Raw genomic sequence first — 24,221 nt, forward strand, 5'->3', positions numbered from 1 at the left:
CCTACTCTGTTCTATTTATGCTTGCTGTGTGCTTGCTGCTCTTACCTGGTTGCATTTGGTTATACATTTCCTCTCGAGCTTCCATAGCTCTTTACCCACAGGGAATGGTGGGAAGAGAATGGCAGAGATTGTCATTTGAAAAGCACACTATCTTAGCACTCAAGAGGCTGAGGCAGGAGGATCACAAGTTTGGGACCAGCTACATAACAAAATCCTATCTCAAAAAAAAAAAAAAAAAAAAAAAAAGTACCAAAACTAACCAACCAGCCAACTAGCCTACAAACCAAAAAGAAAGGAAGGAAGACCAAACAAACAAAACTGGTTTTATGAGCCAAGGCCCTTTTCCATTTTCTGTGTTAGGCTCGTTGCTGAGTCTGTGCTGTCAAGAACGCAGCCAGCTGGCAGGGTGAAACTGATTCCCTCTCCCTGAGGTTTTCCCTCTTTGGGCCTGTACTGTGAGGGTGTGCCTGGAATTACCTCCTCCCCGTGCTTTCCCATGCTCCTTCCCTAGTCCTCAGGTTACATCATGGTTTTCAAGTCGTCATGGGCTTCAGCGTTTTTTGGTTTTTGTGTTTTTTTTTTGTTTTTTGTTTTTTTTTAATGAGACGGGGCATTTACAAATGGAGCTAGTAGATGCCGGGCCTGTCCCCTTGTCGATAACATCTTCCAGAGGGGAGAATGACTTAGTCTCCCTGTTGTCCCCATTAAGAACTATAACTGTCCTTTTAAACCATCAGTAATTGTATGTCTGTCTTTGTTTTCTTCCAGAACAGCACATTAGTTCCAGAAGAAGTTTGAAGACCCTGAAGTCGGAAATGACCGTTTAACAAAGAGTGGAGACAGTTCAGAGTGTGGAAAGAATCGGGGGACAGAATAGGAGAAGAGGAAATACCTGTTATTTAAAGAGAGAAAAGTCGAGCTATGCTTACACGTTTACTTGTTTCTCACTTTTTGCTTCACTGAACAGATATGTTTGGACCCAGATTGTCTGTCCCTTTGTTGTGATGCCTGGCCAGATTCTGTGAATATCCCAGGTTACCCAGAGGTTGTATTTGAAAAGTTGAAATCTGTAATTCATCAGCTTTGGAATAAAGAGAATGGTGGACTCCCAGTGTTGATGGAGCCTTGCATGTGTCATGTGAGGAGGGCTCCGCAGTCTTCAGTTGGTCCATCTCACCCCTTTCTTAACAGTACTGCAAGTGGCCTAGAAAAGGCCTGTCTCCTTTCGGCTCCAGTAGCAAGCACTTTGTAGGAGCCATGCTTGTCTTTGGAGAGTCTTCTGTGTTTAGCCACAAATACCTGCTCCAGGCTTTTGGCTTGAGCGTTTGGGCTTGGTGTATAGAGAAGGGTTGAAATTGTCTCGGTAAATAAAGCTGACTGCCTGGGTCCATGCCCTCTGTGATAAATACCACCAAGCAGCAGGTAATTTAGAAACAGTAAAATAGACCATTGATAGGCAGTAAGATGGTTTATAAGCGATAAAATAGATGGATGGATAAAATAAGAGATTGGTGTGTGGATAGAGATGGATGGATGGATGGATGGATGGATGGATGGATGGATGGATGGATGGAAAGAAGACCCGACAGTCCCAAGAACTTGAAGGCACTGGCAGATTTGCTAAGTAGTGAGAGAGGCTGCTGCTTCCAGATGATGTTGATGACGCTTCAGTGTTCCCAGTGACAGAAGGGACAAAGTAACAAAAGAGCAGCTCGCTAATTCCCCTGGCCCAAATAAAGGTCTTAATCCATACACTTGTGTGACCCACCCCACCTCTTAATGAAATACATTGGGGATTTCTTTCCCAATTTTGGAAGGACTCTAATTCAAACTGTAGCACTGACTTCCGTAAACATTTGTTATCCCAACACTCCTACAGCGAGGTGGGAGTCCCCCTATCTTGGAGTACACAGAGAGACTCTGCCTTAGCAAGACACACACACACATGCAAACAAACCCACACACACGAATGTGTTTCACTAGTTTGGCCTGTTGTCTCTAATACTATTGAAGCAGGATACATTTGTGATACCATTCATTTGTAATTCACTCAGGGAACTGAAACAGGAGAAATATAGGATCCAGACCAAACAGAGCTACACCTTAGAGTCTTGTTAAATTTGGGGTATAAAGGTTGCTTTCCAGCCTAAGTAGATTTTGCTGTGGTAAGAAAATCAGGGTTTTGGTTGGGGAAGGGAAAGAGATTCTAGAACTCTAGGATAGTTCTATCTAGAATTCTGCAATTGAGGTCTCACCTCCCGAGGGTTGCAAGCCAGTGCACTGGCCTATAAGTCTTTTGTTTTATCCATGGTGGTTAACATTTGGGCTAGAAAGGTGATCCCAGTACCCATAGCTAAACACTGAGTATGCTTGTCATCTCAACACTGAAAAAGCAGAGACAGGCAAGATCCTAGAGCTCGTGCCTGGTCAGTCAATAGGCCCCAGGCTAGTAAGAAACTGACCAAAAAACAAGGGAGATGGTGTCTGAAGTTAACTCCTGGTCGCCACAAACACATTCACAGACACACACAAAAATTCTTTTCTGAGAGAATTTATATTTTAAAAGCCTGGATTTTGAGGGGCCAAAGTAGATAAGAGCACACACTGCTCTTACAGAGGATTCCCAGAATCAGTCCCCAGTATCCATGTGGGGCAGCTCACCACCACCAGGCCAGGTGGGCTAGGCTGGCCGGCTATCGAGACCCCAAGTCTGCCTCTCTCTTCCTCCTCCTACTGGGATTATAAGAGTCGCACGTGCCTGGCATTTTTATGGGCACTGTGGTCCTCATAGTTTCACAGCCAGTAATGAATCATCTCCCTCACCCCTAAGGATTATTGTTTGTTGAGGCAAGTTTCCTCTATGTAGCACAGGCTAACCTGGAACTCAAGACCCTCCACCTCAGTCTCCCTAGTGTTGGGATTCTAAGCATGAACCACCAGGCACAGCCCTTGACTTTCTGCTCTCACTTGGTTTCACAGGTTTCAATCAGGTGCGGCCCCATCATCAATCATGAGCACCTTCGTTGTGATCAGAAGCCCCATAAGCAGTTTGAACCAGTTCTACCTGTGCCCTGTAGTTTGTCACTTGATGTCCCAGCACACAGTACCAAGGGGCCTGAAATCTCACAGTAATACAAGAGCAGTCAGTCATCTCCCCTCCCCCCACACACCCATCAGTCCTAGGCTTGCTGTGTCTTGGGTATGTGACCTTCACATTGGTGGGCACCCTGCCAGTAAATGGGCTCTGGCCCCTCCAATGGGCAGTTGTAGGGAGCAATGGGGGGGAGTCTCCCTGAGAACTCCCAAGTTAATACAAACATGAAAGGGACGAGCCCTCCATTGATTAGAAAACATCTTTAGTGTGATGAAAGCGCCCAGCTCCTCTAAGGGGAGGAGTTACGACGTCGTTTAAGCTGGCACCAGTGTCCCTGCTAATGGAGATAAAGCCCGAGGTGACTGCAAAGGATTTGCCCTTCTGTAATTGCATTCACCTCAAAACCCACAAGTAGCCTTGGTTCTCAGCGGCCATTATTTCATCTGAAAAACTAATTGAAAGTTGAGAGAGCCCCGAGCTTTTGCTTTTGTTAGGACAGAGCAGGGAAAGAGATGAGCAGGTGGGGCCCGGAAGGGAGATGGGGGAGTCTCCCATTCAACTCAGCTCCTCCTTTGTCCCAGACCTCGGCAGGCTCCCCGCCTCCTGCCTCTGCCTGCCCTTCTGGGCTAGCCTTCTCCTCCGGAGGAGCTTTTTGTTTCCCATTGTTCTCTGTATCTCCATCGGCACCGAATGGCCTCCTGCAGTGCACTTCCCACGCTTTGCACGGCTCGCCCAGGCTCTCAGGGGAGCAGGTGGTCTTTCACAGCCCCGGTGCTGGGAGATAGGAGACCTGGCCGCAGACGTCTCAGGACCGAGGTCACGTGCTTCCCTTTCCTGCTGGCATTGAACTAGGCTGGCTGGGAAAACCAAGAGGTAGGAGTCCCATCCGATTTTAAACGCTGTGGTTATTTTTACACTCTTAATCATTCCAGACATCCCGTCATCCAGACTTAACAGTTGTCAATTTTTTTTTTTTTTTTGGTTCTTTTTTTCGGAGCTGGGGACCGAACCCAGGGCCTTGCGCTTCCTAGGTAAGCACTCTAACCACTGAGCTAAATCCCCAGCCCCTAATTTTTAAAGCTTAATTACTCGGTTTTTTGTTTTGTTTTGTTTGTTTTTGAGAAAGTGTTGTACGTAGCCCAGACTGACTCGGAATTAACTATGTAGCCAAGGACAGTCACCTTTTTTTCTGAGCCCTCTCTCACTGGGACTCACAGACTAGACTAAACTAATTGGCCAGTGAGCCTCAAGGGTCTGTCTTTCTTGGCCTCCCCGTCTCTGACACTACAGGCATGCACTCCTGAGCCTGGCTTTTATGTGGGTGCTAGGGTCTGAGCTCCTCTCATGCTTGCTTGTACAGCAAAAGCCTTACCAACTGAGCCATCTCTCCGGCTCTGCCTGTCTGCATCATTATACTTTGTCATGCTACTTGGGAGAGGTAACCATAAACCACGTTTTAAAAAAACAATCAGATTGACAATGAAGGAAGCTGAAGTGCAGATGAGAACTGGGTCTTTATTGTATTCACAGAGGAAGGAGAAGATCAGAACTGAAGTAGAAGTAACAGGGTCCAGCTATGTTTGGGGGCCGAGGGCTCAAGCCTCCGCTGAAAGCTTCATCCTTGGGAATCCCTGCTGCAGAAAGAAAGAGACATTCAATCCAGACACCAGGACTCATGAGCCACCAAGGTGCCTGGGGGTCCAGGCAGGGACAGAACTTCTGGGTTCCCAGAGATAGGAGGCATGGGCTGAAAGATTCTGATGGGCCAGAGCCATGTCAATCCCCCTCTTAGGTCCTGCCCTGCTAACTGGCTGCCACTGAGACCTTGGGCCGGTCACTTCCCTTCTGACCATGAGACAGGACCAGCTTCTTCCCATACATGCATGTACCACACCCTACAAACCTTTCTGTTGGATGGGCAACCTCGCAAGAACAAGTGGGGCTCCTCCCTGCCCCTGTGAGGGAGACTCTGTGAGAGTAGAAGCTACCCGTGATCCGAATATAGCTGATGCCTAGCCTAGGCTTCACTCACAGAATCCATGGGATGGTGTTGTGGTTTGCCCTGAAGTTATCTGTATTTTGATGCTAATCCCACTGCCCCAAGGACAGCTGCCTAGTCGTACCCAGGAATCGGGTGACTTCACCAGAAACTTCTGCCCCATTGAATTTGTAAAATACAGGTGAGGGGCAGGTACAGGATAGAAAGAGACCTGTCTTTGGAGGAAAAGAAAAGATAGGTGGAAGAGAAGTTTGAAGGAAGAGGAGGAGACTGGGATAGATGAGGAGAAGAGACAGGAGGGAGAGAGACGGGGAGAGGCCGTGGCAGGACGACGATGGAGGCTGACGTTAAGATTATGCTCTGTGTATTTACGGGTTGTTATTAATGTTCTCAAGGGATGGATGGTACCGGGCTTTATATGTTTAAGAGGGCAATTATATCTTACCAATTGGGTCAAAGGTTATTGTGTTGTGTGTTCTTTTATGTGCTGGTTTGAGTGTAGCAAAGTGTACAGCGGCAGGAGACACTGGGCCGCCGAGGAGTTGGGATGTGTTTCCACCAAGATATCTAGCAGATATCTTGGGACACTGCGTTGCTGGACCTAGTGAGGTAAAAGACAACAATACTTTTTTTATTTTTTATATTTTTATAACAACAGGATGGCTGTTGCAAGAGTGAGAGAAAGGCTAAACCAGAAGGTTGGCTTCCTCTCGGGAAGGTTAGCATAGGAGATGGGTACAAATTTCTCTTCTACTCTGTGTATTTTATTCCCGGGTAGGGTCTCATACTATAGCTGGCCAGGAAGTTTTTAAAGATTTAATTTATGTATGTATTTAATGCATATGGGTGTTTTATCTGCATGTATGTCTGCAAACCAGAAGAGAGCACTCAATCCCATGGGACTACAGTTACAGATGATTGTGAGCCACCACGTGGGTACTGGGAATTGGATGCAGGACGTCTGTCAGAGCAGCCAGTATCCTAACTGCTGAGTCCTCTCTCCAGTCTTGGCCTTGAACTATTAATCTTCCTGTCTTAACCTCCCAAATATGGGGTAACAGGGCCCAGGCCACCAAGCTTTACCTCTCTCAGGCCCCTTGTAAGATTTGGGGGAAACAAGGATCCGTAGCCATCTATCTTCCTTTGGGCTCCAGAGGGAGATTACCTCCTCTCCTGGTGAGAGCCACTGGGTGGAATTCTTCTTAGAGGCAATATTCCCATAGTTCTAGCCTTTGAGCTCTCACAAGGGAGCAGAGTTCACCTGTTCCTTTTGTAGAGGAGGAAATTGTGGGCAGAGAGATCCAAAGCCAGCCCTGGGGCTGGCCTACATCCTGCCTTCAGTCTGGTTCACTATGCCTGCCCCATCATCTGCCTGACAGGTGCTTGTGGCTCCCGAACGAACTGAAGCTGGTGAGCTCTCCAGCTCTGGGTGTCTAATTAGGTTGGAAGGAAGGTGAGGAAGTGCGTGGGCAGCTTCATCAGCTGCTGCCAGGAGCAGAGTCGCACCGGAAGTGCGTGTGCTCAGCATACAGTCAGTCTTTAAAACTGGGTCTTAGGGGAAGACATCCCAAGGTAGACAGAGACAGCCTGGACCTGCCAATCTCTCCTACTCTGCCTCTTCTTAGCCTCACTTCCTCTTCTGTGAAAAGGGGAAACATTCTCCATCTTCCCTGACTCTTGGTGGGGATGTGAGGACCAGGAAGATGGGGAAGGACTGCCACGACGAGTTCTGCCTCTTAATCAGCCCCGAGTATGGGAACTTGGGCATTCTAGGTACATGGGTCTTTTTTACAGAGGCTCTGAGGTGTCCCCTTTGTATCACCCACAGCAATCTGTTGGGGCACCTGTTAAGAGTCTGAGACCCATATCAGAAGCACTGGTAACATTTCAGACTCACTGCACTGGACACACTGCAATGACTAGCATGCAGTCCCCTCACACATATTCCTCCCTGTCCCTGAGGCTTAGGGGGCAGAGGGCCTTGTCCCTTTGCTTCGAAGACTAGGCCCCACACCTAATCCTAATTCTAGCAACTTGGGAGAAAGGCAGGCTCTCTCAGTTCAAGGCCAGCCTGGTCTACATAGTGAGTTCCAGGACAGCTAAGAAACCAGAGAAACTCTGTCTCATTGAAAATAAAAAAAAAACTCTCTCTGCCCCTCCATCCTGTGCTGTCTCCTACCACCACCACCACCCAACCTGTGCCCTTGGCCTCAGCTGTGCCCTTCCCCTCCCCATTTGTGCTTCTGCAGCAAGGTTACCAAGATGCTCTCCAGGGCCATCTGCTTGTCCTCTGCCCACACTCTGTCCAAATGGCGGTTGAACCTGGATCTTTGTTCCTGGTTCCTCTCCCTATGGGTTCGGAAAGGAGAAACAGTGAGACCACCATTGGGTAGGATGTCCAGTCAATCTGAGTGGATTCTTAGGCAACCTACTTACATTCATCGATACCTGGGGAGCAGTGGGCATGGCAGTGGAAAACACAGCAAAATATCCACACCACTGTAAAACCCTCCCCACGGATAACTAGTCTCGGCACCTTAAAACAAGTGATCAAATTTATTATCCACCGGTAAGTCACTGGACAAACTTGTGTGGCGGCTTTTGATACCCCCGCTGAGAAGGTCACATCGGGTACTAATTATAAGATTATTTAACCAGTTTCAGGGCATCAGATGCCCTCTTTTGACCTCAGAGGGCATCTGGCATGCATGTGGTACACAGACCTGCATGCAAACACAGCGGTGAAGCGATCAAATCAATCTAACAATGAAAAGCAGATAGGATGATGACTGCAGTCTGTGCATCTACGCTGGGCCCTGGGTCGGGAAACAAATAAGTCTGGAGAATCTGGTGGGACAACTGTGAGATTTAAATATGCGTTGTGAGTGACAGCGTCACCCCAGCCCAGAGGAGGGTGGTGTTAGATGTTAGGAGACACAAGTGCCACTGGGTAAAAGGTCACGCTGGCTGGTAACGCACAGGCTTGAAATCCCAGCATTCGGGAGGCGGAATCAGGAGGCTCAGAAGAGACATCCTCAGATACGTATTGAGCCTGAGCTAGACAAGACCCTACCTCAGAAGAAATGAGACATTTAAAAATGGCTCCGAGAAAATGAGACCATCGCCATGGCGAATGTGCACACATCTGGGTGTGTGTCCCTGTGCGCTGCTGATCCGGGGGAGAAATGACAAAATGGTAGGAACTGCTCACTCTGAAAGTACTACTGTAGCTTTAAATTTTGTGCTCATTTATTTTTACGTGTATAGACGTTTTTGCCGACCTGTGTGCCCGGTGCCTGTGGAGGCCAGAAGCGGGCATCAGAGCCCCTGAGACTGGAGTTGTAGCCACTGAAAGGTGTCGGCTTTCACGTGGATGCTGGGAATTGAACCCAGGTCCTCTGCAAAAGCGGCACACGCTAACTCCTTCGAGACGGCATTCCGGCACTTCTGAAGGTTTTTCAAACAACAACTACAAAGCCAGGTTGTCCTAATCTTTGCTCAACTACCCTCTGGGCATCCTTTGGAGATGACACGTGGGTCCCTCCAATGGGATAATGATAGGTGGTCTCAAAGATCTGAGGAGAGACTTACGGTGGCTGCCCTGGCACAGGCTTCCTGTGTCCACAGTGCAGTCCCCATGTGTACACATGTCCCCACGCCTAGTCTTTTTTTTTTCTGGGCTGGAGTCCAGATGAAGTAGGAACAATAACCGTCAGTATTTTGTCACTGCTGGAGCCAAGGACGGGGGAGAGGCACACAGTAGGTCTAAGTGGAGGTTTGACCTGGGCTACTTTTCCTGTGCGAAATCCCGAAAAGATACATGCCAGCGGTTCTCGACCTGTGGGTCTCCACCCCTTTGGGATTGCCTAGCCAGATCTCCTGCAGGTCAGACGCTCCCATTACAATTCATAACAGTAGTAAATTACAGTTGTAAAGTAGCAATCGATTTTATGGCTGGGGATCGCCACAACACGAGGAGCATTAGAGGATCAGAACCTTGGGAAGGTTGAGAGCCACGGATATACCCTGTGTCAGGGAAGAGAAGAAGCTTGGTCCCCACCCCCTCGGCCCTTTCCAGCTCGGAGGCTGAGGTGACAGGGAAATAGCTACTGGAATGTCTGCTTACCCTTGCTGCCTGTTCATGATTTCGTGCAGCAGTTTGCGGGCATATAATTGGCCCAGGATTCTCCGGTAGCTGCTGGTGAAGATGGCGTCTGCATGCCGCCGCACCCTGTGCAAAGGGGTCAGAGGCCAGGACCGGGTTAGGTAGGAGAGCAGTGTGAGCTACGTGACATCTCAGTAAGGTCCCCCTTTGTTGTCCCGTGTTCCCCTCACTCCCCAGAGAGACTCAGATCCTGGCTGCGTGACCTCTGGGGCTTTGATGCTTGGTCACTGCCTGAGATGAGCATCTGGTATTGGCACTGGTGGCTCAACTTATGCAGGAGTCCTTGCTGCTTACCTGAAGGGAGGTGAGGGGGGCAGTGAGCAGTGGGAGCCACTGGTGAGGGTGAGGAGCACAAAGAACACCCAGAGTGGCATCCTTCACTCCTGGGCGGGACCTGAAGGAAGAGCAGCAGGATACAATCAGATACATCCCCAGTGTCCCCGGGGACACCCCATAACAAGCCCTAGTCCTCATCCACCTGGATTCAAGTTCCGCATTGCCAGTCCTCAGCTCCGACTTCCCCACCCGGAGGGAAGCCACACTGGATGAGGCCTCATGGGGCTGAAATTCAGTTAACACCATGAAAACTGCCCCTCCCTGCAAGTGTGAGGGAAGGAAGCTGCCTCAGAGAGAGACACACACAGGAGAGTGTGCCGTCCTCTGGTCAGCTAATGGCAGGACGCAGAGGCACCATGCTCAAAGGTAAATCTGACCTCCAACCCTGGTTCTGATCTTACTGCTTCCCCATTACAGTGGCTTAAGCTGTCTGAGTCTCAGTTTCCCCAGACAGAGGTAATGAGCATTATTATCAGGTCAGGTGCAGAGAACAGTCCGAGTGAACAGTCTGGCTTGTAAGGAACTCGCTAGAAACTTCTACTGTGGCCGTAGCTCTTTCTTCATTCAGAGAGCAGATTCCCAATGTTTCATCTTGTGTGGACTTGGAGCAAAGGGGGGACCCTTCTTGTTCCAGAAGCTTACATTTTGGAGGTGGGGTTTGAGACAGTGCCTCAAAATGTAGCTGAGGCTTGCCTGGAATTCACCATGTTGCCCAGGCTGACCTCTAACTCGTAATCCTCCTGCCTCAGCCACCCGAGAGTTGGAATTACAGACATGTACCACCACATCTGGCATAATTGTTACATTCCCAAGAGGATTAGCGTTGAAAGGGAAGAGGGGGACATCAAGTGTGAGTGTGAGCGAGCGTGTCAGAGCCTTCTCAGACTTCGTAATTCCCCTGAGTTGGACCTGTTAACGCCAAGTTCTGCACTGAGGGGAAGAGCTGTCTTGGCTTGGGTCAGGAAGATGTTCCTGTCAGCTCTGGCCTGCCCTGGTCTGAAGCCACTGGCCATCGAGGGGCTACATCTTCTCAGCATATGTCTGCTCTGCATAATCTAAGTGGTCCCTGAGAGGCAGCACCCCTCTGCTCCCAAGATTCCTCTCCCTCCCTAATGCTGCTGAGGGCTGATTTCTGTAAGGAGGGCCAGCACTAATTTAATTCACCATGTTTGCCTAGGCTCACTAGGCCCCTCCCTCCACACCAGGCCACTCAGACTTAGGCCTTGCTGTTTGGGCCAAATATCTGCACTTTCTGTCTTTCGCGTACATCACACTTCTTTTCCAGGCAAGCTGGGCCTCTCCAGAAGTGGGACATTCAAACACAGAACTCTTGGGACATAAGGAGGGTCCCTTGACACAGCCTTTGCATTTCCTGCTTCTCCACACCATCTGACTAATCACCTTTTCATGTCTCATCTCCAAGCCCCTGGTCTCCTTATTGCCAGATCAGAAGCCCTTGCTTGGCATGAAGCTCAGACCCTACTCTTGGCCTAAGCTCTCCTCTACCTCCTCTGCCTTCTCCCCTCCTGCTCTCCCTCCCCTGGCCTCCTCACACCCACTTCAGAGCAGGCACCGTCACCCTCATTTCACAGCCAAGACCAGAGCCAAAGGAGGAGGAAGGGACTTTTCACATGGTCCTCCATCAAAATAGCTTCAGAGTGGACCCTTGAGAATGGGCCTTACTTCCCAGGCCAGCAGACTTCATCCGGTTCTTGCAGTCTCTCAGATACAATACCCTATTCACAGTTCACCCCATTCACAATTCTTCCTATTCGTGGGGCCTTCAGGATTTATCCCCTGCACGTGGGAAAGGGTTCCAGAAGAAAAGGAAGCCCGAGGCCTCCCAGAAGTCAAAAGGGAAACAGACAGGAGCACGCGCTTCCTGGCCACCTCCCGCTGCACCCCGCCCCCCAGCGGTATCAAGTTGATCCTCATCAGAGCGTGGGCTTCGGGGGGAACAGTTATTTTGAGTTCAGTAACACCCCGTTCCTTCGTAATGAGGCTCAGTCACTGTACAGTCTGGTCAAGCCGTAGAGTCAACATTTGCTTTTCGCCCCAGGGATGGGTCCAGACTCTGTAGCAACCCCAGCTATGCAAACCCATTGCATGGAGTTGGCCAATCCCAGTAGACACAGACTGGAGCAACCAGAGTCACTCAGGCTACGGTAAGTCAGGAACAGAGACTGTGAGATAGCCGTTGACTATGTTCCCGAGTGACAAAGTGGTCCGAACCTCTGATACTTTAGATCTTGAGGCTCCGGCTTTTGGCAGGGCTAATTCTGGGGTTAGACATAGATGAGGTCATGAGTGTTAGGTGGAAGGGGTGTCAATCCTCACCAGGTGACACCATTTGCCAGCATCCTGCCACACATCTGTAGCAAACAACAGAGGTCAGGCCTCAAGGGCACACACAAGCGAGGGCTCTGTGGAAACCTCCAGGGCATCGTCTACTTTTGCTAAAGGTTCTCCTTTGCAACCGACAAACCTTAACGCTTGAGACTCTAGTCCAATTCTGAAACCATTTGACCAAAAAGCCACTTCAAGAGCAAAGAAACCTGAGGCCGAGTGTTTTTGTGATGCCAGAGACGAAACGCAGGGCAAAGCTCTAGCGAGCACCAAACCACACCCCACATAAAACCTTAAGTTTTCAGTGAGGAATCGTATGCCAGAGAAGGGTTTGAGGCGGTTTACGGTAGCAAACAATAATATTGATGGTAATAAGTGCTCCAGGTCTATTCAAGCAAGGAGCAGGGGTCACACATCCATCGAGTAATAGAAGGCCTCCAAGACCCGATAATTAGGCCAGAAAATAAGAGTGAGGAGCACGGCTGCAAATTGAGGGAGAAGGCGAAATGTTATCAATTTCAGGCAATTATACCGAGTTGGCTCTGGGTGATCGATGAGCCGAATTGATCTCTCCAGCAACTGGACTGCTTTCAGATAAATGCACGGCTGAGTCCTGTTATTGACAGGAAAACCCAGCCAGCTCACAGCTCAACCCAGAAGCTTGCCCCACACCCTGGAAAGAGCCCCCAAGCCCTCCCTTGACTCTCACCAACTCCTGCAATCCTTGTGCCTGCCACTTCTCCATGTGTCCAAGTACAGTGCCTTCACCATATTCCCCACATGGCACCAGCCACCAAAAGCCACCAAAGCCACCCAAAGCCACGAGAGCTCTACTGAGGGGACACTGTACTCTGAACAGGTACTACATGTCCTTATCAGTCTACATCTCCTTATCAGGCTGGCCAAGGGCTTGGTTTCTGTGAGTTGGTGAAATATCAATTTTTCTTGCCCCCATCCAGCCCTACCCCCAGGGTCCCCCCCTCACCTCTGAGGTGACAGGTATCCCTCTCCGATCGAGATGCTGCTCAGGTCCCACTGACCTCAGGCTGGGCATCTGCTCCAGCCACTGCCGTAACTCACATTTATACCTTCATTTCCCTAAGTGTTGTCAGCGTCAGAGAGTCAATTGCGCAGAAGTCAACCAAATGCGCCATTTTTAGCATCACGCAAACTAATGGGGAAAAGTGGTTTCTGTGCCCCCACTAATTTAGACCCATACCGAACTTCTCCTTCGTCTTTGTGGGGGTGAACAGAATATAATGTTGAATGATTATTCTGAGAAAAATGGTGAATAACAGTAAGAGTCTAGTAATTATATTTACCACAATGTCATGGCTTTGCTCACTCTCCCCAAAACTATGCTTTTCCAAGTTCCCTATAATTCTGTTTTGTTCACACGTAACTTTCTTTCACTATGGAATAGACAATATTACCAACAAATGTTTTTTTTTCCCTCTTAGTGGGGAAAATTGTTCACTGTCTCCCTTGTCATCCAATTATCAGAATGTCCCTGCATTTGATTTATACCAGCTGCTGCTGTCAACAAGCAGGTTTTGACAGCCGAACCCCAGAGCAACCTCCGTAATGTGTCAAGGCAGCCCAACTGAAGCTGCCTCAGAGAAGTGTGAAGGGAGAGAGAGGAGAGATGGAAACCTTGGGAGAACTGCGATGTTTCCAGATTTTTCTAGCCTGTAGCTAAGCGTTCTCAAAAACAGCATAAAAACATTTGAGGCAGACGTGCTGGCTTCTCACGCGACTCTGTGGACCTGCAGAGAGAGATCCACACAGAGGTCGGAGACCTGCCTCCTCTCCCATCCTGTTACTCACAACCTCTGTGACCCTTGCAAGTTCCTTCTACCCTTAAGGCCTTAGTTTCTATACCTGGGAATAACAACTTTCGAACGTCTTAAAAGTTTCTTTTCTTTAGAAATCTATATTTTTAGAGCCTATGAAACAGACCCTTAAGTGGGCCTCGCTGAATATTTGAGTGTGTGCATCTGAAGTGCCAACTCCCTAGGAGACTGAATTGCTTGAGTCCAGGAGTTTTGGGCCAGTTTGGGCAACATAGCGAGGCTCCTGCTCAGAAGGAGGCGGAGTAGAGATGGCTCCGTCTATAAAGTCAGTCTGTGACTCGAGGAATGAGGGCCTGAGTTTGGATTCCCCAGCACTGACGTACCAAGCAGGACAACGGGCACCTGTAATCCCAGAACCAGGAAATGAAGATGGAGGCTCCATGGAGCTTCTGCCCAGTCAATCGTGTTAGAGTTCCAGGTTCAATGAGAGACCTTATCTCAGAAAATAAGGTGCTGAGAGACTGAGGAAGAGACTCAATAGTAGTCTTTGGCTTACACACACATTAACCCTACCAGCACCATGTACAAACATACACACACGTGTGTGTGCAATACACATGCACACACACATGCACACACAAATGCACATATGCTCCACACATACACATGCATGTGCACACACAGAAACACATGCACACACACCACACACACATGCACACACAAATGCACATATGCTCCACACATACACATGCATGTACACACACAGAAACACATGCACACGTACCACACACCACACACACATGCACACACAAATGCACATATGCTCCACACATACACATGCATGTGCACACACAGAAACACATGCACACACACCACACACACACACACACACACAATTTGCTGCTCCAGAAGTAGACAGGGAGTAGAGGCCTCTCTCCTTGCTTCTAAGTACCTCTGTGGCTCAGTCTGAAGCAAGCACTTTCTGAGAACCACCTGGCAGTGATATTTTGCAACCTTGTTTCCTAGTCTTGGCTGAGCCCTCTTCTTGCATACAGCAACCATGAGATGTTCCCCATACAAGTGAGGACTAAGGGGCATGTCACCTTGTGGGCCACATTTGCACCAAGTGGTCAGGCCAGGCCATAACTTCCTTCAAGAATTAAGAATGAGATGGCAAATTTAAAGTAAATACCAAAACACAGAACAAAAGCAGTAAGTGGGGGCTGGAGAAATGGCTCAGAGGTTAAGAGCACTGACTGCTCTTCCAGAGGTCCTGAGTTCAAATCCCAGCAACCACATTGTGGCTCACAATCATCTGTAATGGGGTCTGATGTCCTCTTCTGGTGTGTCTGAAGAGTGACCGTGTACTCATATAAACTCATATAGACTGGCTAATCTAACCTCTGGACGAAGAAGCAACAGAGGCACACTCAGTGTGCTGTCAGCCAGAACCAGTCAGGTGTCAGTGCTCAAAGACTGACTTCCAAATGGGAATCCTCACACTAAGTGGAGGGGCTTTTCAGAGTATTCCTAGGCCCTGGGCTCCTAACATTGTAACTCACATTTTGTAATGGTCACTTTGCTTCCTCTGTGTGTGTGTGTGTGTGTGTGTGTGTGTGTGTGTGAGAGAGAGAGAGAGAGAGAGAGAGAGAGAGAGAGAGAGAGAGAGACAGAAAGAGAGACAGAGACAGACAGAGAGACATGGGAAACCCAACCCGGGGCTTGTGGAAGCTAAGCAGGTGCTCTACCACTGAGCTACAGCACTCCAGATCACGTGTATCAGATCTTTAGCCCTTTGGGGCTATTATAAGTATGGGCCACCACTGCCACAGTCTCAGAATGTCCCTTACTTCAAATCAGACCCTTCCACCCACTTGCCACTCCCTCCCCAGCCCCAGGCAAGCACCCGTCTGCTGTCCGTCTTTATTTTTCTTCTGAGAATTCCTATGTGTGGAAGCGTAGGGTAGGTATTGCCCTGCGTGTCACTGAGACGAACACATGGGTAGCTTAGTCCTTTTTCTTCCATTGTGTGACTGTGGCAGCTTATCCACCCACTCACCTTGAGGACATTTGAGTTAATTGGTTGGAGGCTACATACACTAAGAGTCACTCTACAGAGCCGGAGCCGCGGCCTAGTGATCAAGAGCACAGGTTGCTCTTTCAGAGGACTGCACGTTTGATCTCTGGTACTCACGGGGTGACTCACAGCCATCTGTAACTCCAGTCCCAGAGCATCCCAACGCCCTCTTCTGGCTTCTGTGGGCTCTGCATGCACAGGGTGCTCAGACAGACATGGGGCAAAGCACCACACACGCAAAATTATAAATAAATAAATAAATAATAAATAAATAAATAAATAAATAAATAAATAAACAAACTGTGTTTAAAAGCTATGGATCCTTGCAAGATTTAGTGAGAATGGGCAAATTCATCTGTCTTGGAGGGCTCTAGGGGCGGAACTGTTGCTGTGCAGAAAGAGGATACTTTGAATATTTAAAAAGCTGCCAAGCGTTAAAATGGCTCAGGGAGTGGAAGTGCTTGCTGCACAAGAACCTGAGTGCTATCCCTGGAGCCTGTGGCACAAGGAGAGAACCGACTGCCATAAGTTGACCTCTGACCTCAATAGGGTCACTGCGGCACGCGGCTGCTGGCATAAACACACAAAATAACGGGTGTGCGCACAAGTAATACACACTAAAAAGGAAGAGGAGGAGGAGGAGGGGGAGGAAGAGGAAGGGGAGGAAGAAGAAGAGGAAGGGGAGGAGGAGGGAGAGGAGAAAGACAAGGGACTGCCTGTCAAACTTTCCTACAGAACCAAGTTGTAGCATTTACATTCTCTCCAGGGCAAGGGAGCACTGTCTGGCCAGTTCTTAAGTGAGCATTTGTTTCCTTTGCTTATAAATTCTTATTAAACATCTAATTAGTCTCTCTGTCCCTCATCCCCCAGTGCTCTTTGCACTAGCTACCCAGAGACAGGGTCTCATTTCTGCCATTTGGGAATGTCTGTGCCTCTGTCCTCTGTGCTGGATTTGGCCCTGGAGAAACAGGGCTACCCAAGCACCTCTCTTCACTGGTACCTTCAGAGAGTAGTGGGAAGCAGATGCTTCAATTCCAAAACCACAGAAAAGTGCTCAGAAACTGCGGGGTGTGGGGGAAGGAAAGGTCACTTTAAACCGGAAGCCCTTCATCCACTGGTACAGGAAAGAAGTCTAAACCAGGCACACCGGCTAGGGTGGCCAGTGCACTCCTATAAAACGGCATTCTGCCCCAAGAGGGAATCTGGTTAAGGCACTTAATCTCGCTGCATCCCCATCATTGCATTTGCAAGGTGGGGATCATGACATCTGCCTCCCTAGACAGGCTGGGTCTTAGCAAGTGGAGGTAGATACAGTTCACCACCAGCCCTGAGCTCAGAAAGCCAAACCCCATGGTTAGGGGAGCTGGGAGTCATCTTGTTAGCATGCTTTATTTGTTGACAAGTCCACTAAGATGAGGTGGGAGAGCCAGAAAGAGTCCCAGGAATAAAAATCCAGCCTCCACCTCTGATTCCCACCACCCTGCTCTGGCTGGCCTCGCTCAGTGCTGGCTCCTTCCCAAGATGTGTTTTTAACCCAGCCTTAATTAGTGATTGTGTCAGTGTCTAGGGTCCTCAGGATTGAGCTGGAAAAAAAAAAAGAAAGAAAGAAGAAAGCACCCCAGAGAGAGACGGGTTCTAAAAGGCCCCCAAAGGCTGGGGCAGTGTAGCAAGGCTGAGAGGGAGAAAGGCTTGCACATTTGTGTTGCAAATTTCCAGTGTGAGAGCCAGCCATTCAAAGGGGTGGCTGCTGAAGACTGGGCAGGAGAGAGCCCCGGAACAAAGGGGGCCTCTCTGTGGGTCTCAGACCCTCCTTTGTAAAACCTGCTTTCCCAAAGGAGGGGAGAATTCCCAGCCTGCCCCAGGCCTCTGTGCAGCAGATGGGGAAGCCCAGACCCTAGACTTCACGACTCCCTTGACCCTCTTGCCCTTCTGGGTCTGTTTATGGAGTCCTCAGTAGCAATGTCACGCGGATGTACATGTGTGTTGTGTCAGAGCCAGGCCACCGAGGTTGGCTGCTGTGGCCTTTCTGGGTGGCCCCAAGACAAGTCACTTAATTTCTCTGAACCTTGGTGTCTTTCTCTGTAAACTGGCCTGGTTGGTCCTCTCTCCGAGTCTGTGTGGTTCCTCCAGAAAAGGCGAGCTTCTGAGTGGGTGGTAACTGTGAAGAAGCTCACCTTTTTTTTTTTTTTTTTTTTTTTTTTTAATTTTAAGAAAAGCCTGCATCCGAGGAGGTCTTGCAGAGCTCTCCAGTGAAGAGACAAAGTCAAGACTTGCCTATTCAAGCCGGTCTCTAATCCCAGCATCCTCCATCCCAGTAGATGGAGGTAGAAGGATCACAAGGTCAAGGAGCACCTGGGGGCTACAGGGAGAGTTCAAGGCCAGCCTAGGTGATTCTCAAAATAAAAGTTTAAAAGGGGGCTGGGGATTTAGCTTAGCGATGCACAGTGTAACACCTCTGGGTTACTTGAAAGTGCTGCCCCTTACAGTATGTAACAGCTCTAGTAAATTCTTCTTGCTTGGAATATCTCACCTTGGAATGTCTTGTGGCAGGAGAGCTATGACTTATGAATGCCTACCGGGATGGCTATAGGGACAGTAGAGTTAATGCAAGTATCATGCTACAAAGAGACTGTTCCTACATCTGGCTGCCTCTCCTTGGCCTGTCTCTCCAAGAAACATTCTCCCTGCCTGATGTCCCCTGGAGTTGGATGATTTTATATGTGGAGGCAGGGGGGAGAACTTTCTCTAAGCCCCTCCACATGCTAGGGACCAAAGCTGATCTGGGTCCGAATAATAGGTGTATTGGTGAGGAGGGGGGGCGTTAGTAAGAGAGCAGGATCTCAGGCTCACCGGAAACGAGCTCAAAGGATCATTTTATTCTTGACTGCTAAGACATCAGACACACAGGGAGGGTCTCCCTAAAAACCCTGCGGTTCTGCCTGTGGAAGAGGGTCATAGCCTCAGGCAGCCAGGAGGTGGCGCTGTTCTCCAGTCTTTGGTGGAGTCCGGCTTTGTTTCAATGTCTGAGGCCCCTTGTGTGGGGCTTTGTTCCCTATGAAATCCCAGGACTAACAAAGCAGGTTCTGGTCAGATCTGTCTTGCCATCCTTCACTCTGCCACCCAAGCCCCTTCATCCTTCTCTTCCCAAATCATTCCCAAGTCTTTCTCTGTGTTTCCACTTAGGGGACCGTCCTGGCTCAAGCCCTGCCGCAGGACCAAAGTATATCTATCACACAGGGCTCTCGGCGCACCTGGGGTCAGTCAGTAAGGAGAGAACTTCTCTTGGGATCTCCTCTGAAGTCTCAGGGTTAGCATGTCTTAGCGACAATCGGCTCTGCGGACACGAAGAGGGCGTTCTTATAATTCTCTCATCATAGGCAGACCCCAAAGCCCTGTCTGAATCTCCAGTTCCCAGTCTCCCATAACAAAAAAAAATCATCAGGGATCTAATATGGCCTCATTTCCGCTCCGTGGTTCCACTTTCGTTAAGGCACCTAGTAGCCCGGCACCAACTAGCAGAAGCAAGATGTCTGCGTTCTCCTCAGAGCCTCTATCTCCAAGTGCAACTTTCACCCACTCCCAGTCATTTAGTCCAAGATCAGCCCTGCCACAGCCTCCCCACTCACCCCTGGCTTCCTAGGAGCTCTGTTACTAAACTCCAGAAGCTGGAATTCATGGCTAGGACACAGCTTGCAGCTCTGTCGCTAGCACCTGGGGCCAGCAATTATTCGTTATTTACTGAACTCCACTTGTCCTAAATCACAGCCCAGGTGGTGATGTCCACCGTACATGACTTCACCGCTCAGCAACCACCGGGATTAGGAACACCTAGGGCTCCCACTGCAGGACCGAAAAAGCTGGACCATGGAGAATCGGAGTGCTATGTGCCAGTCTCCTAGAGACAGTAAGTGGGGGCCAGAACAGCATAACCACCCTGGTCCAGCTACAGCACCCCAAGGCACGTCTCCTCCAGCCCTACAACAAGTAGCAGATTTCCCACAGAGTAGAGCCAGTGGAGGTCTCTGCAGATCCTGCCGGGTGGAGTTCTCCATGTGATAAAATTAAGACTGTCCCGAGGTTCATGATGGGAGGGCTGTGAGGGAAGATGACTGTCGGTTCACACGCATTCATCACAGCGGGGTGAGGTGGTTCAGCAGACCAGAGTTTGATCCCTGATGCACAAGGAGAGAACCAGCTCACACAAGTTTTCCCTGACCTTCACACACACACACACACACACACACACACACACACACACACACACACAAATAAACAAATGCTGTAAACGGTTTTAAAAGAGCAATGCTCCTGATTAACGTCAGAACCTTCAGATATGGTGACTTCATGAAACCTAGACCCCACAGAGCCATGCCCTGACCCCGTTTACAGCTCCCTCAGATTGGTCTCTCACAGACGAGCATTCCAGAATGCTAAGCAAGGAGAAGGCATCTCTAGCTGATCTGTGCGTCTCATCGTCCCTTCGAGCTCCCATCCATCCCTTTGTATCTTCCCATCAGACAGCACCCAGTGGCGCTAAGCACCATGCTCGGTGGCCAGGAACCGGGAAGAATAAGAAGCGATCGAATGAACTGGTATTTATGAAGCACTGCTCTGTGCCGAGCGAGGGGACCCCTGGTGTTCTGGGCCTTGCTCTGGTGGAGATTCCACTCTAGACAGGAAGGCAAGCAGAAAATTGCTTACAGTGTGGTGTGCACACTGTGTGACCAAAGTGTGTTTAGTGCTCTCAGAGCGCAGTGGGTCCAGGTTCCGTTTGTCTGCCAGCAGCAGGGGCTTTGTGAAGGACATGGCATTGAGATGGGGCCTCAAAGAGAAGTGAGATAGGGAAATGACACTTATTGTGGCTGGAAGGAGGGCCCTAGGATCTTCTGTGAACGTAAAATGTACTTGTGTATGTATGGAGGTTCCTGTGGGTTGCAGGTGCATATGCATGTGTGTGTGTAGAGGCCCTTTTCTTTCTTTCCTTCTTCCTTTTAACAAAAACAATCTCACAACATTTATTGCCACCTAATGATAATGTACAAGTGAAACAAGATGAGTAAACGTAGCTCCCAGAAGAAGACACCTTTAAAACCCTGAACTCCCTTCTCGACTTCTCCCCGCTTGACTATTGCTAGTTGCAAACACGTTGGAGCACAGTAATATTGTCTCCTTTTAGCATGATCCGACCCGGTTGTTCTCTTGACTTTGTTTTAGAATGAATTTCTTCTGCATCATCTGAGTACAAGGTTCATGTACTCATCAAAGCCAATGATACAACCCTCTATCCGAGCATCCACTTGCTCACATAGCCACACCTGAATTCAAGATCCACTTTGCAAGTATCTGAAGATAAGAGAGGAAGATGGGCTGCACCCTCTGGCCCTGGTGATGGAAGTCCCACAGACAACACCAGTAGGAAGGCCACCTCAGAAAACCGGGACCTGAGTTCTGGTGCTCAAACTTATAGAGTTAATTCCCACTTGAGCCCTATGCCTTCTGGTCCTCTGTGTGCTTCTCAGATGGGCTGATTGATTCCTAATTCAAATGTTGAAGGTAGGACCTAGGATTCTGGCATGTTAATCATAGAGATGGGATCTTATTTTGATATGAACCCAGGTCCATGGCTCCACTAGTAGGAAATAGAGACCAATAGATTTAGACCAAACTATGCAGGGTATCAAATGCCACACTAAGGAATTTCGTCTTTTCTTGTTCTCCACAGAGAGAGGACATTGGAGGCTCTCGAGGCCTGGTGGGATGGTTTGGGAAGGGGAACATTGGCAGCAACCTGAAGGAAGTGAATCCAGTCAGGAAGTTCAGGCCAGTGAGCCTTGGGCCTGAACTAGTGCAATGGTGAAAGGTAACTAAGGGAGGCTCTGCAAGATGAGCATAGGCTAGACCAGCACAGCCTAGACCAGCACAGCCTAGACGAGCTTATCAAGACAGCCAGGGCAGGGAAGTGAAGGGAAAGGATGCCCAAATGAGTCTATGGATGACTGGAGGGAGGGCCAGGATGCCTGTGGAGATCATGTTAAGAGGGGATGGGAGTTCCATTCGCACATGTTGGGGACGGAGTGTCATAAGACCTCCAGGAAACCCTGGGGACCAGGTGACTAGATCTGGTTCAGATCTTGGAAATGATGGTTGTTTCTCTAAGCTGCCTCCTCCCTCCCTCCCTCCCTCCCTCCCTCCCTCCCTCCCTCGTTCCCTCCCTTGAAGGGCACAGGAGTTGAAGTGGGGGGTAGGGTGGGGGTCGGAGAGACCTTGGGGAATTTATATCTATCTTCAAGACAGGTGAAGCAGAAGTAGAAAAGGGGGATCCAGGCCATCGAGATGGTGCAGCAGATGAAGGTGCTTACCATGCAAGCCCAGCCACTTAAGTTCCATCCCTGGGAGCCACATAGGGTGGAAAGAGAGGGGACAACCCCTCAAAGTTGTCCCCTGACCTCCACACACACTAATAATAAGGTCAAAAGAAGGAAAGACCCCAGTGAGAGAGCGAGCTACTTTCTGTCAGCCTGGAGATGGGCTCTCGAAACTAAGATTCTCTCTCTCCTTTGCTGAGTCTCCCAGAGGCAAATCCCATCTCCAGGCTCAAAACATACAGATCCAAAGACTGGGGGCGAGAGGTAAAAGAGAGGAAGCCAAAGGGTCCCTGCAAGAGAGGTGGGCAACTGCTTAGTGGAAGAATCCCTACCAAGCATCCACGAGGTCCCCAGTTCCCCCCTCAGCACTGGGAAATGAATGAAGGATTGTGAGAGGAAGCCAGCAAAGACAATTTCAGTAAGATATTGTGGTGCTTGCCATCTCCCTCACCGGACTGTTCTGAAGCAAATCCCGGACTGGTAAATATTTCAGCACGTATCTCAAAAAAGATAAGGGTTCTTTCTTCAACATAGTCAAAATCCTATTATCACCCTTTAAGAAAAAAAAAAAAAAAAGCCCTAACAATAATTCCTATGGAGGGCAATTTGACAAGACCTCAGAATGGAAGCTAGGCCTTAAGCTGGGGCTGTCACAAACCCATGATAAGGAATTTAAATTCTCCCAAGATAATTATAGCCAAGGCAAAGAGGAGATTGGAAAGGCCAGGGATTTTAGAAGCTTGGGGGCGGGGGGGGTGCCCCTGGGAAGGAAATGTTATTTTAAAGGAGGAGGAGGGGAGGGGAGGTATAGAAACATTTGCAGTGCATAAAAGAAAATGGTGTCCTTGAGTTCATTTTTCTCACTCAAGGGCCTTTGGTCATAAATAAGAAATGGGAACCGGTCTGAAGTGAACCCAATCAGATAAAAATAACAAAAGAGATTGACTGGGTTCATTTCCCTCCCAGGCACTGCAGTTTCCGTGCGTTTCACTGGAAAGGGCGGTTAGCCACATTGCTGTTCATCAGAGGTCTGCAGATCCCTATTAACCGCTCAGTGAGGACATTGTCCCTCAATAGGGGCATCAGGAGAGCTAGGTTCAAAATTTAGATGTCGGGCTGGAGAGATGGCTCAGTAGTTAAGAGGTCCTGAGTTCAATTCCCAACCACCACATGGTGGCTCACAATCAACTGTAATGGGATCCGATGCCCTCTTCTGGTGTGTCTCAAGACAGCTCAGAGTATTCATATACATAAAATAAATAAATCTTTAAAAAAATTTAGATGTCTACGAACTTACACTGTGCAGTTGTGGGATCCAGGCGAGCTGGGAGCCTTGACCAGGAGAGATCTGCAACCAGGAAAGCTGACCTGGAGCACCAGTGATGTCCAGACCCTAAAATTCCCATCTTAAGGCTGGCAGGAGCAGGACGCCTCCTTCTCCGTCCTGGGCCTGCATGTTCCAGAGCACGTACATAGCCTTTTGGCCCCACCTCTGCAATCCTTGAGGTAGTCATAACCGGTGGCCAGGTTATAGGTTAAATTTCCTCTCTGGACAAAGTCACGTCCAGACAGCAAGCACCTCAAATTCCTTTTCATGCAGTAAAGCATTCCCTACACCTTGGTCTTGGACAATGACATCCGTTTGCCCTGAGTGCCCCTACTCACTCCCCAAAAATTTAAGTAGCCTTTGTGCTCCCCAGTTGAACGACCTGCTCGATAAAGCCTGCCTCCAGAGAGTCTGTTCTTGGGGGGCTCACAACAGCCTTGAGGTCTCCATCACACCCAGCCGTTCCTGCCTTGATTTCCCTCCCTTTCAGGTCACCAGTCACATCCCTGGCATCATGCCATTCAGGGAAGAGGAGCAGGTGACACCATTACTCTTTAATCTTGGGCAAGTTTGATCCTCTCTCTGAACTGATTTGTGAACCGAGGGAGGTAGACTCCAGATTTGATGCGCCAATAAACTACCTAATAGAGTGGTGTGCAGCTCCTGGGGTTCAGAGCGTGTTCCTGGGATTTGGCTCGATGTTCCGTGGCATCCGCAGA

At 49.2% G+C, this 24,221-nt stretch overlaps 2 protein-coding genes across 5 annotated transcripts in view; one reads left to right on the top strand and one right to left on the bottom strand.

Annotated features, from left to right (window-relative positions):
- Positions 1-1,111, top strand: part of Rpn2 (ribophorin II) — a 47,378-nt gene extending 46,267 nt beyond the window's left edge. Inside the window, exon 18 of one of the 2 annotated variants that reach the window (XM_087654313.1) lies at positions 769-1,111. In XM_087654313.1, the coding sequence (XP_087510439.1) occupies positions 769-781 (13 nt within the window). In that variant the 3' untranslated portion in view covers positions 782-1,111. 2 annotated transcript variants of the gene reach the window in all.
- A 3,478-nt stretch (positions 1,112-4,589) lies between these two features.
- On the bottom strand, positions 4,590-24,220 carry Ghrh (growth hormone releasing hormone). 3 transcript variants are annotated; one of them, XM_087650387.1, is made up of 5 exons: positions 24,144-24,220; positions 9,553-9,652; positions 9,220-9,324; positions 7,352-7,442; positions 4,590-4,728 (listed from the first exon to the last, which is right to left on the bottom strand). In XM_087650387.1, exons 2-5 carry the CDS (start codon positions 9,630-9,632, stop codon positions 4,690-4,692), a joined length of 315 nt encoding a protein of 104 aa, XP_087506513.1. In that variant the 5' UTR covers positions 9,633-9,652; positions 24,144-24,220; the 3' UTR covers positions 4,590-4,689.
- Position 24,221: the final 1 nt, after the last annotated feature.

This window comes from Rattus norvegicus, chromosome 3, assembly GCF_021556685.1.
Source record: "Rattus norvegicus strain SHRSP/BbbUtx chromosome 3, alternate assembly SHRSP_T2T, whole genome shotgun sequence".
Lineage (NCBI taxonomy): Eukaryota > Metazoa > Chordata > Mammalia > Rodentia > Muridae > Rattus > Rattus norvegicus.

Bases quoted from the DNA above. Each gene is read 5' to 3' on its own strand.
- Ghrh (XM_087650387.1), bottom strand. From the start codon at position 9,632: ATGCCACTCTGGGTGTTCTTTGTGCTCCTCACCCTCACCAGTGGCTCC. The intron at 9,325-9,552 runs GTAAGCAGCAAG...CCCTTTGCACAG, and splicing joins CCCCCCTCACCTCCCTTCAG to GGTGCGGCGGCATGCAGACG. The intron at 7,443-9,219 runs GTAAGCAGACAT...CCGAACCCATAG, and splicing joins ATCATGAACAGGCAGCAAGG to GGAGAGGAACCAGGAACAAA.